The 17,929-nt window shown below is 54.6% G+C and overlaps 1 protein-coding gene across 1 annotated transcript; it reads left to right on the top strand.

The window, feature by feature from the left end:
• On the top strand, nt 1-17,417 carry F2 (coagulation factor II, thrombin). The gene is made up of 14 exons (XM_002709082.5): nt 1-157; nt 403-566; nt 897-921; nt 1,099-1,149; nt 2,436-2,541; nt 2,612-2,748; nt 4,610-4,924; nt 5,130-5,243; nt 5,319-5,445; nt 6,588-6,755; nt 7,054-7,227; nt 7,403-7,584; nt 16,951-17,021; nt 17,158-17,417. Exons 1-14 carry the CDS (start codon nt 79-81, stop codon nt 17,296-17,298), a joined length of 1,854 nt encoding a protein of 617 aa, XP_002709128.3. The 5' UTR covers nt 1-78; the 3' UTR covers nt 17,299-17,417.
• Nucleotides 17,418-17,929: the final 512 nt, after the last annotated feature.

Here is a 17,929-nt window from a genome sequence, read left to right as displayed (position 1 = left end):
CCGCTGATTTCTTCACGTTGGTTCAACATTAACCCAGAGGGCTCAGGGCGATCCCTCAGTCCTGGGAGCAGACCCACGATGGAGCACGTCCCAGGCCTGCGGCTAGCTGGCTGCCTGGCCGCGGCCGCCCTGGTTAGCCTTGTGTGCAGCCAGCAAGGTGGGTAAGGGGGACCTTGGAAGCTGGCACGGACTGCAGGCTGGGGTGCTGGCCATGGGCTCGGGTCTCCGAGTCGGCCCCTCCCCCCAGGCAGTGGGGGGTGGCGTCAGCCCAGGGGGTCAGCTTAGGGAAGGAGGCAGGGGCTCGGGTGAGGCTGTGAGGGCAGCCCCTCACCGGAAGAGGGGCCTGCTGGGTACTTGCATGTCCCAAGGCAGGCCGGCTCCCTGAGGCCACGGTCCCCGCAGTGTTCCTGGCCCCTCAGCGGGCGATGTCGCTGCTGCAGCGGGCACGGCGCGCCAACACAGGCTTCCTGGAGGAGGTGCGGAAGGGCAACCTGGAGCGGGAGTGCTACGAGGAGGTGTGCAGCTACGAGGAGGCCTTCGAGGCCCTGGAGTCGTCCAGCGCCACGGTGAGCCCGGCCCAGCCCCCGGCCCCGGCCCCCGGCCCCGGCCTCCTCTGGGCCACCCCTGGCGGTGGGGCCCCACTGGGGCCGGGAGCCCCTGCCCCCCGCTGGGGTGCCTCAGCGCCCAGGGCCCTTCCTCAGAGCCCCGCCCTGGGGAGTCGGTCTTGGCGGGTGTGGGGTCGCCCCCTCCTCAAATACAGTCCCCTGCTGGAACCGGAAGTGGGAAACTCCGCAGAGGCTGCCCGGGCCGAGCTGGGTGAGGGAAGGAGACCCCGGTTACTAAGACAGAGCCGACCAGGACCCCGCCACCGCCTCACTCCTGCCCTTGTTTTTCAGGAGGCGTTCTGGGCCAAGTACACAGGTGAGCCTGCCCAGGGCCTGCCCCAGGAAGGGAGGCTGCGGACGCCGGCTGCCCAGAGAACCTTCTAGTGCGTCCAGTCCGTCCCGCTTCCCTCCTGGCGAACTCCCAGGGTCTGCACGTCCCCGGCCAGCCCTGCCCCCCACCCCCGTCCCAAAGATGTTTTTGGATCTTTTCCAGCTTGTGAGCCGGTGAGGACTCCCCGGGAAAATTTCACCAACTGTATGGAAGGTGAGGGTCTGCCCTGGGGGGAGGGGGGAGAGCAGGGGTGGGGCAGGCGAGGCGGCCAGGGTCCCTCCAGCACCGCACCGCACCCTGCCTGTGCGTTCCCGAGCTCAGAAGGGATGGGCCATCGTGGCGACAGTGACCTGCGCCCCTGCACCGTGAGTCCGTTTTCCTGGCTCTGTGTCTGGCACAGACGTTGCAGGAACAGGTGGGTGGGTGGGTGATGAATGAACGCTTCCGGCCTCCTCACTGCCTGGGCTGGGCCTCCGCCCGCCCTGGTCAGAGCTTGATGAGGTCACACTCACCCTCCAACGCCTTCGGCGGCTCCCTGTAACCCACAGAGTCAGCACTGGCTTCTTGGCCCGGCACGCTTTGCCAGTTCTGGCCTGAACTTGCCCTTCCAGTCCCCCCCCCCCCCCCCCCCCCGTTGCACCAAACATGTACCCCAGCCCCCTCGGACAGCAAGCACTTCCATAAATGTGCCGACATGGCCCACCTCCTGGCCCCTGCTGGCATCGTCACCTCCCCTAGAACAACCTTCATTCACCTGCCCTGGGCCCTGGGAAGCCTCCCTTCTCCTCCCCCAGGGTGACAGGGGACCCCACCATGTGGGATTCTTGAACGTCTGTCCAGTCATGTGATAAATAATTTACTCAGCCAATATTTTAGGACACCCCCTGCTGTGAGCCAGACACTGGGTCAGGGACTGGGGACCCCCAGTGTTCAGGGAACACACAGTCTCATAGGAAAACGAAAGTGCAAAACGTTGAAGTGGTGTCTGGAAAAGTTCTGTTCAAGACACCCAGAGAACACGGGAGAAGGAGCACCTGTTTTGCCAAGCAGGATCAGGGACGGCTTCCCAAAAGTGGAGTTTTCCTGGCCTTGGGGGCTGCACTGGTGAACACACGGCATTCCAAGCAGCAGGAGCAGCATGTGCAAAGGGCCTGAGGCATGAAATGCTGAGATACCAGGGCCAGGCAGGCCAAGGCCAGGTGCCTAGGATTTTGTTCACTTGGAGAAACTCTGTGGGGGCAGGGACCTGGCCTGTCTCTGACTGTCATCTTCATGGCTGTGTCCTGGGTACTTGGCACAGTGTTTGCCCCATGGCAGGCACTCAGTGAATATGTGGTGACCGCTGCCACGTGGGCTGCAGAAAAGCTGGGAGCAGAACAAATGCAGGCTAAGGATTGGGGGCCAGAGAGAGCTCGAAGGGAGTGGACAGAGCTTTGCTGGCAGCAGTGGGGGGCACAGAGTCTCAGCGTGGATGCCAACCTGGCCCGAGGTCTCCGCAGGTCACTGTGCCCAGGGTCTGGGGACGAACTACCGAGGGCAAGTGAGCGTCACGCAGTCGGGCATCGAGTGTCAGCTGTGGAGGAGTCGCTACCCACATAACCCTGAGTGAGTGCCGGCGGGCTGGCCGCGGCGGGGCGGGGACGCGGCCCTTCCGCTGAGCCGTGTCCTCTTCCAGAATCAACTTCACCACCCACCCCGAGGCTGACCTGAAGGAGAATTTCTGCCGCAACCCGGATGGCAGCACCACGGGCCCCTGGTGCTACACCAGAGACCCCAGCGTGCGCAGGGAGGAGTGCAGCGTCCCCGACTGCAGTGAGCAGGGGGGGCTGGGGGGCGGTCCACAACCGAGGCCCATGGGCCTGGCTGGGGCCTGGCAGCCGGGATGGGGCCCGCGCTTCCTTCAGAGCTGGGGTCCGGCGTTCGACACTGGAGGCTCCCCTTGATCCTGGAAGTCGGGTGACCTGGGGGAGTGGCCTCCCGCCCTCTCCTTAGCTTCTCCCTGGGAAGCCGTCCCTAACCATTGAGCCAGAGCTGGCCTCAGGCAGCTCGGCCCTGTGTGATTTCATTCATCACAGGCGCCAGAGTGTGGCCAGACAGACAACCACACCATCTCAGGTGCACTGCGTGATGAGCCCGTGTTTCTTTTCTTTTCTTTTTTTTTTTTAAAGATGTATTTATTTATTTATTTATTTGAAAGGCAAGACTTACAGAGAGCAGAGGCGGGGCGGGGGGGTGTGTCTTTCATCCACTGCTTCACTCCCCAGATGGCCGCGACAGCCAGAGCTGAGCCGATCCGAAAGCAGGAGCCAGGAGCTTCTTCTGGGTCTCCCACGTGGGTGCAGGGGCTCAAGGACCTGGGCCACCTTCTACTGCTTTCCCAGGTCATAGCAGAGAGCTGGATCAGAAGAGGAGCAGCCGGGACTCAAACCGGCCCCCATATGGGATGCCTGCACTGTAGGCGGCGGCTTTACCCGCTATGCCACAGCGCCGGCCTCAAGAGCCCATATTTCTTACGCGACTGTGGACAGGCCAGGTGGCTCCGCTGGTCTCAGCTGCTGTGGGGTCCACTGAGGGAGGCTGGGCTGGGCTGGACACCTCTGCCTTCACTGATGGCTTGAGCTGAGCTTGGCTCCTTGCTCCAGGGTTGGGCCCAGATCCGTGGCACACATTCAGGGGGACATCAGAACATTTGTGGAAAAATGGAATTAAAATCATCCATTTATTTTGGAATAAAAAATTCTTCTGGTGCCAAAAAACCTTTTTTTTTCTCCCACAGTATGTGGAAAATGCGCATTCTGAAAAAGCTATGCATGGGCTTCAATATGTTTTTGCACCAAAATAACTCATACTTTTCACTCCATTTTTCCATGAACTTTTTGAAGTCCCCATGCGTTCATGGTCAGGGGGGAGGCAGAATGAGGCAGCTGTTGACACCAGAAATATACCATTTGTGTTTTTTTTTTTCAGGTTTATTTATTTATATGAAAGGCAGAGGGGGAGAGAGGGAGAGAGGGAGAGAGAGAGAGAGAGAGAGAGAGAGAGAGAGAGGTTTCATCTGCTGATTGACTCCCCAGATGGCTGCAGTGGCCAGGGCTGGGCCAGGCTGAAGCCAGAAGCCAGGAGCGTCATCTAGAGCTCCCATGTGGGTGGCAGGAGCCCGGGCACTTGGGCCATCTCTCGCTGCTTGTCCCAGGCTCATTAGCAGGGAGCTAGATTGAAGTGGAGCAGCCGGGACACACACGGCAGCCATGTGGGATGTTGGCATGGCAGACGGCAGCTTCCCCGGCTCCGCCACAGCACCTGCCCCGTCACCAGTCATCTTAACCCAAACAGCTGCCTGTGACCAGCATCCGCTGACGTCTGTCCCTGCCCTGCCCTGCCCTGCCCCTAGGGAAACAGAATCCTGGCGAATCTCCCCACAGTCACTCCCAGTGGATTACAGCTGGCCCAGGAAGCCAACCCTGGCTCCTGGGCTGCTGCAGGTCTTGCTTAGGCCTCCCACCTGCAAGAATGCCTTTAGCAAGCCCTTGAAAAGCAGGCAACAGAAGCCCAGAGAAGTTAGGCTGCCTGAGGTCGCTGGGGCAGACAGCAGCCAAGGCGCGGATTGGAATTCTTGTCTGGCGCCGCCTAGCGGCGGCCCACCCACCCTACTCTCTGCCTCCCCACCCACCAGGCCAGGGGCAAGTGACCCTGGAGCTGAGACCACGCACTGGACACTCCGGGGTGACGCAGCCCCCGCCACTGGAGCCCTGCGTCTCTGAGCGCGGCAGGCACTATCAGGGGCGCCTGGCGGTCACCAAACAAGGGACCCCTTGCCTGGCCTGGAGCAGCCCGGAGGCCCAGGCTCTGAGCAGGGGCAAGAGCTTCAGCCCGCAAGTGCCGCTGGTGGAGAACTTCTGCCGCAACCCGGACGGGGACGAGGAGGGCGCGTGGTGCTACGTGGCCGGGAGGCCCAGCAGCTTCGAGTACTGCGGCCTCAACTACTGCGGTGAGTGGGCCGGCAGAGGTGGGCGTGGGGGGCGCAGGGCCTCTCCCCGTTTACAGACGAGTAAACTGAGGCCCCGGCGGTACCTGTGCTGTCGGCCTCCAAGGCCAGCAGGGGTGGGGGTGGGGGTGGGGGCAGTCTAGGGGACGCTCTGAAGAGTGGCCCAGCCCAGCCCAGCCCAGCGCCGACGGTGCCTGGGCCCCTGCAGAGGAGGCCATAGAAGAGGAGGTACTTGGGCTGGAAGAGGCCATCGAGGGGCGCACCACGGAGCAGGAGTTCCAGACCTTCTTCAACCAGGAGACCTTCGGCACCGGGGAGGCGGGTGAGACGAGGGCGGCCCTGGGGGGCGGTGCGGGGGCGGCGGGGCCGGGGCCTCACAGCCTGCCCTGCTCTGCAGACTGTGGGCTGCGTCCTCTCTTTGAGAAGAAGTCGTTGAAGGACGAAAGGGAGGAGGAGCTTCTGGAGTCCTACATCCACGGGCGCATCGTCGGGGGCCGCGACGCCCAGATCGGCAGCGCGCCCTGGTGCGTCCGCCTGCCCCGCCACCCGCCCCGCGCTGCCAGGGCCACGCACAGCCCTGGGAAGCCCTTTCCGCCCCCAGGCTCAGGGTTTACAGAAGCTCTGGGCGGGGCTGAGCCTGGTGCTTCTGCTGAGCAAACCTGGAGCCAGCTCTGTCCAGTTAGTTCCCTGCTCCCCGCTACTTAAAGGTTCGTTTATTCATTTGAGAGGCAGAGTTAGAGAGAGAGAGAGAGAGAGAGATTTTCCATTTTCGGATTCACTCCCCAAATGGTCTGCCGGGTCTCCCAGGCAGGTGCAGGGGCCCAAGAGCGTGGGCCATCTTCCGCTGCTTCTCCAGGCCACAAGCAGAGAGCTAGATGAGAAACGGAGCAGCTGGGACTCAAACTGGTGCCCAGATGGGCTGTGGGTGCTGAGGGAGCATCTTAACCCTCTGAGGGCCCTCCAGCTGGTTTTAGACTTATTTACCTGAGGCAGAGTTACAGTCAGAGATTCCCCAAATGGCTGCAATGGCCAGAGCTGGGCCCATCCGAAGCCAGGAGCTTCTTCCAGGTCTTCCATGCGGGTGCCGGGGCCCAAGCACTTGGGCCATCTTCCGCTGCTTTCCCAGGCCATCCGCAGGGAGCTGGATCCGAAGAGGAGCAGCTGGGTCTTGAACTGGTGCCCACATAGGATGTAGGCAGACTTAGCCCACTACGTCATGGCACCAGCCCGCCCCCCCCCCCCCAGCTAGTTCTTTATTTTATTTTATTTATTTGAGAGGTAGAGTTACAGACAGGGAGAGACAGAGAAAGATCTTCCATCCACTGGTCCACTCCCCAAATGGCCACAAGGGCCAGAGCTGGGCCAATCTGAAGGCAGGAGCCAGGAGCTTCCTCCGAATCTCCCATGCAGGTGCAGGGGCCCAGGGACTTGAGCCAACTTCTACTGCCTTCCCAGGCCATAGCAGAGAGCTGGATCAGAAGAGGAGCAGCCGGGACTCCAGCCAGCACCTGTATGGGATGAGGGCACCGCAGGCAGAGGCTTTAGCCTATTAACACCACGGTGCCCCTCCCCACCCCCCAGCTAGTTCTTAAGCCAGGGGCTTTCTACTTGCAGGGCTGGTGGAGGGCGGGTCCCCAGCTCCTCACGGCCCCTGCTCCCCTCCCAGGCAGGTGATGATTTTCCGGAAGAGCCCCCAGGAGCTGCTGTGCGGCGCCAGCCTCATCAGCGACCGCTGGGTTCTCACTGCTGCCCACTGCCTCCTCTACCCGCCCTGGGACAAGAACTTCACCGTGAATGACATTCTGGTGCGCATCGGCAAATACGCCCGCAGCAGGTACAGCATGCCCGAGGCCCCCGGGTGCCAGGAGGGTGCCAGGGTAACTCTGGGGCCTGGGGGACATGGTCTCTGCAGCCCCGCAAAATGATATCCCAGCAGTCCCTGTCCAGACACCAGGGCAGGACCGGGTTGGGGGAGTGGGGAGAAGCCGCCAGGGGACCACCAAGGCAAGAGCCAGCCCGGGCCCCTCCTCGCCTCCCAGACCCTGCTCCCGCCCCAGATCCTTCCTTCAGGAACTGGCTGCCCCTCCCTGCCGGGCCCGCAGTCGCTCTGTTCCCCTGTGGGCTCCGCACAGGTACGAGCGGAACATGGAGAAGATCTCCACCCTGGAAAAGATCATCATCCACCCCGGGTACAACTGGCGGGAGAACCTGGACCGGGACATCGCCCTGATGAAGCTCAAGAAGCCGGTTGCCTTCAGCGACTACATCCACCCCGTGTGCCTGCCTGACAAGCAGATAGTGACCAGGTGGGGTGGGCGTGGCCTCAGGGGCGGGCAGAAGCTCCTTGCCCCTCCCCAGGCCTCAGGTTCTTGGAGTCAGCCCCAAGGTTCTTTGAGATCTGGGTCCCTAAGCAACGGCCTCGGGCCCACCCGAGGCGCCCAGGTCCGCTCTCAGCGGGTCCCTCTCCTGTCTTCCCCGCAGCTTGCTCCAGGCTGGACACAAGGGGCGGGTGACAGGCTGGGGCAACCTGAAGGAGATGTGGACCGTGAACATGAACGAGGTACAGCCCAGCGTGCTACAGATGGTGAATCTGCCTCTTGTGGAGCGGCCCATCTGCAAGGCGTCCACGCGGATCCGAGTCACCGACAACATGTTTTGTGCCGGCAAGTGTGGGCGTGGCAGCTCCCGGGAGCAGCGCGGCTGGGCGTGGCCAGGATTGGGGCGTGACGTGAGCACGGCCTGGGTTGGAACCACAGCCGCAGCCGCCTGCAGACCTCCCCTGTAGAATGAGCTGAAGGCTCCAGGCCTGAGCTTGTGTGAGGCTGAGATGCGGGCCCAGAGAGCAGCCAGAGGCCATGGGTGGGGAGACCTGCTCAGTCATTCATTCAATGGCCCGTTCCCACACACACCACACCTGTGTCCCTCAGGAAGCTGGCTTCCTAGGGGGAGGGCGGGATATAAGAGAGATGCAGACCAAGTGTCTTTCTCAGCCCCAGGTCGGAAAGCTAGTGCACACACTAACCCCTGTCTCATCTATCTATCATCTCTCTACCACCTATCACCTATCATCTATCTAGCCATCCTTTCTGTCCATCCATCATCTACCTGTTATGTCTATCTACTACCTAGCCATCAGTCATCTATCATGTCTACCTATTTATCCATTTATTATATCTGTCTGCTGTATGTCCACCCATCACACCAATCTGTTGTATTTATCAGTCATATCTGTCCATCCATTCAGCTACCAATCTATCCATCTTTCATCACCTATCATACCCATAGATTATCTACTGTCAGTCATCTGTCCACCCATCCATTCACCCACCTACCTAGACATCCATCGTTGGTCTCTCACATCTGGTTAAAAACCAGTTCCTGTTGAAACACCCAATTCCAGACCCATACCACAAAATTAATTTTAGCTTCTTCCTTTGCATATTTGTGGCTGTCTTTGTGACCAGAGAGAAACCTGACTCTGATTATCCGTGATGCATTTACTTATTTGGTCAACACTAGGATACAGTTCCAGAACCCCCCATCTGTCTCATACCACCAAGAGCTCATAACATTTCTGTTTCTTTTGTTTTAGCTTGAGAGTAGACGGTGGAAGCACTGTGTTTCCAAGTCACTTAGGCGGGTTCATTCTGCCCCTGCTCCTCTGTGTCACTCACGTAAAATGCCATTAGCCTTATTTGTTTCTGGTGGCATTGTTTTGTGCGCTCCTCCAAAAATACTTTGTTATTTTTGAGTATGTGAAATGTCAGCAGACAGCACTCAGAGAAGCGAAGCCTCTCCCCTCCCACTCCCTTCCCAGCCCCCAGCCCTCCACCCCATTCTGTCCCTGGCTTACTCTTCCTGCCTTTGGCACAGATGGGCTGCTGGGCGTATTCTCTTCACCCCACTTTTCTACCCACAGAGACGCATACAATAGATGTTTTCTAGCGTTTGGCTTGTTCCATTTAATGTAGCCCAGAAATGCACCTTATATGGACTGCAGAATTTTTCCTGATTTATTTGAGCTGTTGAAAGCCGCATCGGACTCTGTCGTGTGGATGTTCCGAGGGCTACTCAACCATTTCCTCATGCTCGGGAGTTTCGGTTGTTTCCGATATTTGGCAGTCAACAGCAGTGCCGCAGGGAGCACTCCTTCGCGTAAATATTTCTGTACCGTTGGAGCTGTACCTTCCAGGAGTTCCTAGAACTGGGGTTGCTCTGTTGAGAGGTAAACATGAGTTGTGGCTGTTTGGCCCGCTGGTTAAGTCGCTGTGTGAGACACCCACAGCCTGTGCACCAGTTTATTGTGGTGTAAAGACGTGTTAGTCCACCTCATGAATTTTTGAAATCCATGCATAGTTTTTTCATAATATACTCTTTTCCATAAACTTTTTTTTAAAGACCTATTCATTTATTTGAAAGGCAGAGTTACAGAAAGACAGGAGAGAGAGACAGAAGGAGAGAGACAAGGTGAGAGAAGGAGAGAGAGAGAGAGAGAGAGAGATCTGTCATCTGCTAGTTCACTCCCCAAATGGCTGCAACAGCCAGGGGCCAGGAGCTTCCTCCGAGTCTCCCACATGGGAGGCAGGAGCCCAGGCACTTGGGCCATCTTCCTCTGCTTTCCCAGGCACATTAGCAGGGAGCTGAATCAGAAGTGGAGCAGCCTGGACATGAACCAGCGCCCACATGGGATGCCAGCACAGCAGGTGGTGGCTTAGCCTTCTACACCACACCACCAGCCCCTCCATAAACTTTTCTTAAAGGCCCCTTGTGTGCTTGGCTTTTGAAATTTTTTCCACCAAGGTAAATTTTTTTTTTTTCAAATGTGAAAAGGACCTTTCCTTTCTTTTTCCTTTCATTTTATTTGAAAGGTACAGAAACAGGAAGACAAAGACAGAGTGATCGTCCACCCACTGGTTCACTCCCTAGAGGCTGGCGGTCAGGGCTGGGCCAGGCTGAGGCCGCAGCCTGGAGCTCCGGGTCTCCGTCGCAGTCCTGGAGCCGTCAGGGCTACTTCGCAGGGTGTGTGTTAGCAGGAGGCTGGGTCAGGAACAGGAGAGAGAAGAGATACAGGTGCTCCGGGTGGTGCAGCTGCCGAGCCAAACGTGTCTCTCAGTTCCATTTTCCACGAAATTTTTAAGTATCCTCGTGTGCAGTTTTCTTAGATATTTCCAAATTTCTTCCATGAGGGTTGTAGCGATCTGCGTTTCCATCTGCAGAGTATGAGAATGCCTGTTTCCCTATAACCTTGCCAAAGGAAAGTCATATTTTATCTTTTTACCAACTTAAGAGGCAAGAAGTAGTATATTAAAGATCACTTTATGTATAATTTTCGTGAAATGTTTCTAATGACCATTTTTGTCCCTTTCTCATCAATTTTTAGGCGTTCTTCCTATATTAGTAGTGTACATTTCTCCTCGTTTGTGGTTTTTTCAACCTTATATATGGTCTTTTTAATGTTAATGTTAGTTTTTGAGAGTCGGACACAGAGGGAGAAGGGGGTAGAGAGCGAGCGAGAGCAGGTGAGCGCTCGCATCTGCCGCTACTTTACTACCTAAGTGCCCACAATAGCCAGGGGCAGGAGCCAGAAGCTGAGAACTCAGTCCGGTCTCACCCATGGGTGCTAGCAACCCAGTTGATTACCTGAGCCTTCGCCACCGCCTCCCAGGCAGGAAGCTGGAGTCAAGAGTTGAGCAAGGGCTGGCGCTGTGCACAGCAGGCATCTGCTATCAGCACCAGCTTGACCCGGCTGCTCCACCTCTGAGCCAGCTCCCTGCTCCAGCGTCGGAAGACAGCAGAGGATGGCCCAAGTGCCACCCACATGGGAGACCCGGATAGAGTTCCAGGCTCCTGGCTTTGGCTTAGCCCTGCTCCAGCTATTATGGCTATTTGGGAGTGAACCAGCAGATGGGAGATCTCTCTCTCTCCCTCTCTTGTCACTCTGCTTTTCAAATATGTTTTTTTTTTTTAATTAAAAAGGTTTTGGAGTATGTTTAATAACTAGTAGGGTCAGTCTTCCAGGTTTGTCTTTTCCAGTGTTTTCCTGGCATTTCTTGCATGTTTGTTTTTCCCTTATGAACTTTTATATAAGCTTGTCTAGGTCAATTAAAAAGCTTACTGGTATTTTTATTTATTTGAGTTTTTTTATTTATTTGAAAGGCAGAGTTACAGAGAGAGGCAGAGAGAGAGAGAGAGAGAGAGAGGTCTTCCATCCACTGGTTCACTCCCCAGTTGGCCGCAACGGCTGGAGCTGTGCTGATCCAAAGCCAGGAGCCAGGAGCTTCTTCTGGGTCTCCCACGTGGGTGCAAGGCCCAAGGACTTGGGCCATTTTCTGCTTTCCCAGGCCATAGCAGAGAGCTGAATCAGAAGTGGAGTAGCCGGGACTCAAACCAGCACCCATATGGGATGCCGGCACTGCAGGTGGTGGCTTTATCTAATCTGCCACAGCACTGGTCGGTATTTTTATTTTTGAAAAATATTTTGTTTGAAAGGCAGAGTTAACAGAGAGAAAGGGAGAGACAGATTAGGAGGGAGCTGGATCAGAAATGGAGCAGCCATGCTGGTGCCACGGCTCACTAGGCTAATCCTCTGCCTGAGGCACTGGCACACCGGGTTCTAGTCCCGGTCAGGGCGCCGGATTCTGTCCCGGTTGCCCCTCTTCCAGGCCAGCTCTCTGCTGTGGCCCGGGAGTGTAGTGAAGGATGGCCCAAGTGCTTGGGCCCTGCACCCCATGGGAGACCAGGAGAAGCACCTGGCTCCTGCCTTCGGATCAGCGCAGCGGGCCAGCCGCGGCGGCCATTGGAGGGTGAACCAACAGCAAAGGAAGACCTTTCTCTCTGTCTCTCTCACTGTCCACTCTGCCTGTAAAAAAAAAAAAAAAAAAAAAAAAAGAAATGGAGCAGCCAGGACTTGAACTGGCGCCCATATGCGATGCTGGCACTGCAGACAGTGGCTTAACTTGCTGTATCACAGCGCCATCCCCTGTGTTTGTTTTTTAAAGATTTATTTACTTATTGGAAAGACTCACAGAGAGATTTTCCATCTGCTGGTTCACTCCCCAGGTGGCCACAACAGCAGTGGCTGAGCCAGGCAGAAGCTGGGAGCCAGGAGCTTCATCAGGGTCTCACGTGGGTGCAGGGGCCCAAGGACTTGGGCCATCCTCTGTTTATCCAGGTCATTAGCAGGGACTGCATTGGAAGTAGAGCAAGTGGGACTCGAACTGGAGCCCACATGGGATGCTGGCATCGCAGGCAGCAGCTTTACCCACTATGCTGCAACACCGGCCCCAGTACTCTTATTTTTGAAAATGTTTATTTGAAAGGCAGAGTTACAGAGAGGGAGGAAAAGATTGGTCCTCTGTCAGCTGGCTTATGACCCAGGTCACCTCAATGGCAGGGGCGGGGCCAAGCCAAAGCCAGGAGCCAGGAGGCAGGAACCCCATCCAGCTCTCCCACGTGGGTGGCAGGGGCCAGGTATTTGGGGCATTTTCTGCTGCTTAGTTGGGAGCTGGATCAGAAGTGGTGCAGCGGGGACTTGAAGCAGCGCTCATGGGGATGCCAGAGTCGCAGGCGGTAGCTGAGCCATCTGCGCCACAATACGGGCCTCTTGTTGGTATTTTCATTGGGAAAACCTGAGGTTGGGTCATTGTGTCCAAGGACGACGCACCTTCCACTTCCTCTCAGCTGCTAGAGGACGGTGACGTGTCCTCATGGCTTCTTCTCTTGGTACCTTCCTTTACATGAGTGTGTTCCCTTATTTTTCTTGAGTACATGAGCTGGTGACTTGTCTCTTTTACAAAAACAAAATAACCTAGGAATCTGACTTGTTAAACATTGGCCTGTCATTTTTCTGTTATGCACTTCATTCATTTCTGCTTTTATCTTTTTACGTTTTCTTCTAGCTTAGTTTTGTGTTTCCTTCCAGCTTTTTGAGCTGAGACTTAGCTGATTATTTTTTTTTAAAGATTTATTTATTTACTTGAAAGTCAGAGTTATAGAGAGGAAGAGACGGAGAGAGAAGGGCGGGGGAGGGGAGAGAGAAAGAGGTCTTCCATCCGCTGGTTCACTCTCCAAATGGTCCCAATGGCCGGAGCTGGGCTGATCCGAAGCCAGGCGCTTCTTCACAGTCTCCTACGTGGGTGCCAGGGCACAAGCACCTGGGCCATCTTCCGCTGCTTTCCCAGGCACATCAGCAGCGAGCTGGATCAGAATCAGAGTCGCTGGGACTTGAACCGGCACTCATATGGGATGCTGGCATCGCAGGCAGCGGGTTTACTCTCTGTGCCACAACACTGGCCCCTTATTTCTCTCTGATCTTTTCATATTTATTGTGTAGAGTTACATTTATAGAAAACATTGTGTTGGGGGCAGAGTTGTAGCGCTGCTGGTTAAGCCACCATCTCGTGTTGGGGTGTTGGTTGGAGACTCAGCCACTCTGATTCTGATCCAGCTTCCTGCTGATGTGCAGAAGAGGGCCCAAGTACTTAGGTCCCTGCCTCCCGTGTGGGAGACCAGGGAGTTCTAGGTTTCTGGCTTCAACCTCGCCAGACCAGGCTATTACAGCCATTTGAGGAATAAAGCAGGGGATAGAAGATCCTCTCTCCCTCTTTCTCCCCTCCCTCTCTGCCTTTCAAATAAATATTTATTTAAAAAAAAAACCTCACTCTATTGTTTCCTAGCCTTTGGTCTAAAATAAGTGTGGAAAACACGATGTAGTGTTTTCATTGTATTTTTTAAAAAAGATTTATTTATTTGAAAGGCAGAGTTACACAGAGAGAGAAGGAGAGGCAGGTAGAGAGGAGAGAGGGGAGAGAAGGGAGAGAGGGGAGAGAGAGAGGTCTTCCATCTGCTGGTTCACTTCCCAGTTGGCCACAATGGCTGGAGCTGCACTGATCTGAAACCTGCAGCCAGGAGCCAGGAGCTTCTTCCAGGTCTCCCACATGGGTGCAGGGGCCCAAGCACTTGGGCCATCTTCTGCTGCCTTCCCAGGCAAGAGCTGGATCAGAGTGGAGTGCCTGGGACTTGAACTGGCGCCCATAGGGGATGCCGGCACTGCAGGTGGCGGCTGTATCCACTACGCCACAGCGCCAGCTCCTCATTGTACTTTTTAAAAGTTCTATGGTTTGTACTTCCCATTCATCCACGAGTTGTTCAACAGAAGGTTTTTAAATTCCAGGATGGGAGGGCCCGTGGGAATTTTGTTAAGTTTGAACTTTGCTGCATTGTGATAAGTGTATTGTTTGTAATATTTCTACTTCATAGAACTGTTTTTCTTTTTTTGAGAGTAGGCTGTTTGATCAATTTCTGTGAATATTATATGTGTGCTGGAGAAGTTTGTTCTCTATTATCCACATGGAAGGGTTGATAGATAACTCTCAGTGCACCTTATTACTCATTATTTAGGTCTTTTATGTCCTGATTTAAGTCCAGTTGATCATCTTGCACTGATTTTATTTTATAAACAACTAATAGTTGCTGCATTATTTGGTACAGATACTTACAACTGTTAGTCATTGTGGCTTTTGGCATTAAAAGTATAATTTAAGTCATTTCCAATTTCAGGATCACTTTTTTTTAATATTCTGTATTTATGCCTTTCAAATAAATAAATGAAAGAGGCGAGGAGACAGAACCATCTGCTGGTTCACTCCCACAATGGTCCCAATGGCCGGAGCTGGAACAGTCAGAAGCCAGGAGCCAGGAGCTTCTTGTGGGTCTCCCACGTGGGTGCAGGGGCCCAAGGACCTGGGCCGCTTCTGCTGCTTTCCCAGCACATCAGCAGTGTATTCTTATTCTTTAAAAAAACTGGGAGTGAGAACACAAGAGCTGTCCTTCTGATTCACTCCCCAAATGCCTGCAATGGCTGGGGCTGAGGCGAGAGCAAGCCAGGAGCCTGGAATTCCAAGCAGGTCTTCCACGTGGTGGCAGGGACACAAGTGCATTATTAGCAGGAAGCTGGAATCAGAAGCAGAGCCAGGAGTTGAACTCAGGCACTCTGATAAGGGATGGTGTCCTCAGCAGCATCCTAACGATTTTACCAGACACTCGTGCCTGTATGTTGTTTTTAAAGTTTGATTTATTTACCTGAAAGGCAGAGTGACAGAGAATCTTTCACGTGCTAGTTCATTCCCAAAAGGACGCAATGGCTGGAGCTGAGCCAGGCTGAAGCCAGGAGCCGGGAGCTCCATCGGGGTTCCCATGTAGGTGGCAGGGACCCCAGCACTAGGGACACTATCTGTTGCTTTCCTAGGTGCATTGGGGAGCTGGCATTGGAAGCAGAGCAGTCAGGATTCGAACCAGTGCTCCTATATGGGATGCTGGCATCATGGGCAGTAGCTTAATGGGCTGTGCAGTGCCAGCCCCTGGTTTCTGCAGTCTGATGCCAGTAGAGTACTTTTGCCTTTGCAAGGTATATTTGTTGTTGTTTTTAGGACTTTTTTTTCCTTCATCTTTGAGGCCTGTTTTATTAGGTTATGTTTCAGAGTTGATCATATCTGGTCAGTTTTCCCAGGTACCCTTTAAACACACATATTTAAGTCATCTTGTATTTTGGTGAAGTTTTCTTGTATGTTCCAGATATTTAAAACCTTCCTCAGGGACACACATTTCTCTTTTGGCCCAAGTTCCCTTTCAACCACTTTCTGCTTTTCATTTCTTCTCATTGCTTCACCCATTTTTAAAATTTTTTTTATTTTTAAAAGATGTATTTTCTTGAAAGGCAGTTACAGAGAGGGAGAGGCAGAGAGAGAGGTCTTCTGTCCACAGGTTCATTCCCCAAATGGCCACAAAGGCCAGAGCTGCGCCTGTCCAAAGCTGGGGCCAGGAGCTTCTTCCTGGTCTCCCAAACAGGTGCAGAGGCCCAAGGACTTGGGCCATCTTCCACTGGTTTCCCAGGTGCATTAGCAGGGAGCTGGATCAAAAGTGGAGCAGCTGGGTTTTGAACTGGCACCCATATGAGATGCTGGCACTGCAGGCTTTACCTGTTATGCCACAGCACCAGCCCCCACCCATTTATTTTTTTAAAATATTTATTTCTATTTATTTGAAAGACTTACAGATTGAGGTAGAGCCAGAAAGAGAGAGGTTTCCTAGTCCACTGGTTCACACCCCAAATGACTGAAATGGCCGGAGCTGTGCCAATCAGGAGCCAGGAGCTTCCTCCGGGTCTCCCACGTGGGTGCAGGGATGCAAGCACTTGGGCCATCTTCTACTGCTTTCCCAGGCCACAGCAGAGAGCTGGATCGGAAGAGGAGCATCCAGGACTCGAACTGGTGCGCCCATATGGGATGCCAGCACTGCAGGCTGGGGCTTTAATCTGCTGCGCCATAGCGCCGGTCCCCCATTTTAAAATTTCTGACTCAAGGTCTTTTTTTTTTCCCCCATCCCCAAGTTTGCCTGAGGAGGTCTGTTAGTTTTGTCTTGTGGTTGTAGATCAGGGATCTTGTTAGCTTTTATGAGTCATCCTGCCTGAGTAGAGAATGGACTGTAGACTGGCCCTGCAGAACTAGGGAACTGGTGGTTCTGGGAGGGTGTGTGCTATGTGGCCAGCGGTAGAAGTGGCAACAATGGCTGGCTTTACATCCGTGTTGAAGGGAGAGCCAGCAAGATTTTTAAAGGACTGGATGTGAGCGGGGAGGAAGAGTGAAGGGTGACTAGAAGTGCGCAAGTGGATATTTGTCAGCTAGGTCTCATAAAATTTAGCTTTTGGGAGAGAGGAGACAAATAGGTCTCCTATCTGGTAGTTTATTCCCAAATGCCCACAACAGCCAGGATTGGGCCAGGCCACAGCCAAGACTGGAACTCAATGCAGGTCTCCCATGCGGGTGGACAGGAGCCAACTACTTTGAGCCATCAACATTTCCTCTCAGGGTGCACGTGGGCAGGAGGCAGGAATTGGGAGCAAAGCCAGGACTTGAACCTCGGCACCCTGATATGGGAATAGGGGGTGTTTCAGCTGTTGCATCAAATGCCTGTCCCCAGCTACATCTCAAAGGGGAGCAGCTGGAGTATGAGCATTTGTGTTCTCTCTCAAGGTTACAAGCCTGAAGAGGGGAAACGAGGGGATGCCTGTGAAGGTGACAGTGGGGGACCCTTTGTTATGAAGGTAAAGTTCCATTTAAGAACCACAGCCTGGGGGTAACCTGGGGTGAGGAGGGGACGGTTTTCAGGTAGTTGCCTGGCAGAGTAACACCGATGCTACCTTGGACTTGATTATCGAAAACCCTGTCTTTCCTCCTCAGAACCCCTACAACAACCGCTGGTATCAGATGGGCATTGTCTCCTGGGGTGAAGGCTGTGACCGGGATGGCAAGTATGGCTTCTACACACACGTCTTCCGCCTCAAGAAGTGGATACGCAAGATGGTTGATCGGTTTGGCTAAGGGGCCACACACATTCTGGGCTCCTCACTGCGATGTTACAGAAACCAACCCAGTCAAAGAATTGTTTTTGTGGTTTGTGCCTAAACGGTGGTTCCCAATAAAAGTGACTCTGTCAGTGAGCCCTGGTGCTCCCAGTGCTATTCAGGGGGCTCTCTGGACCAGGCTCAGGAAGGGCCGGTATGACTGCTGGACAAACAGCAGTGTGGGATGGAGCACAGCTCTGGTCTGCTGCCCCCACTCCGAGTTCCTCCGGGCCACTAGGACACCATTCCTGTTAGCTGCGCTTAGAGCTCGCAGGAGCGAGGCACTGCCATCTACAACAGAGTCGACAGGTAGTTCTAACTGGTATGAGATGCTCATTCATCGAGAGGACCCGCGAGGAGGACCGTGTTGAGGACAAGACTCATGCCTGAGCTCCGAGGGCCTGAGTGAAGACTCCACCCTTGGATGGGAGGTGGAGGTCACCACTGTGGGTTTCAAGCAGGAAGGGACCTAAAGGTATTTTTTTTTAAGAAGGTATATTTACCTGCTCCCTCTCATGGTTCTTCTCATTTTTCGATACATCAGGAACAGAGAATTAGGACAGAGCTCCTTGCCCTCATTCATTGCTTCTCACTGCCCGGGAAGCAGG

The sequence above is a fragment of the Oryctolagus cuniculus genome, chromosome 1, assembly GCF_964237555.1.
Source record: "Oryctolagus cuniculus chromosome 1, mOryCun1.1, whole genome shotgun sequence".
Classification (NCBI taxonomy): domain Eukaryota; kingdom Metazoa; phylum Chordata; class Mammalia; order Lagomorpha; family Leporidae; genus Oryctolagus; species Oryctolagus cuniculus.
This window is presented reverse-complemented; position numbering and strand designations above follow the sequence as displayed.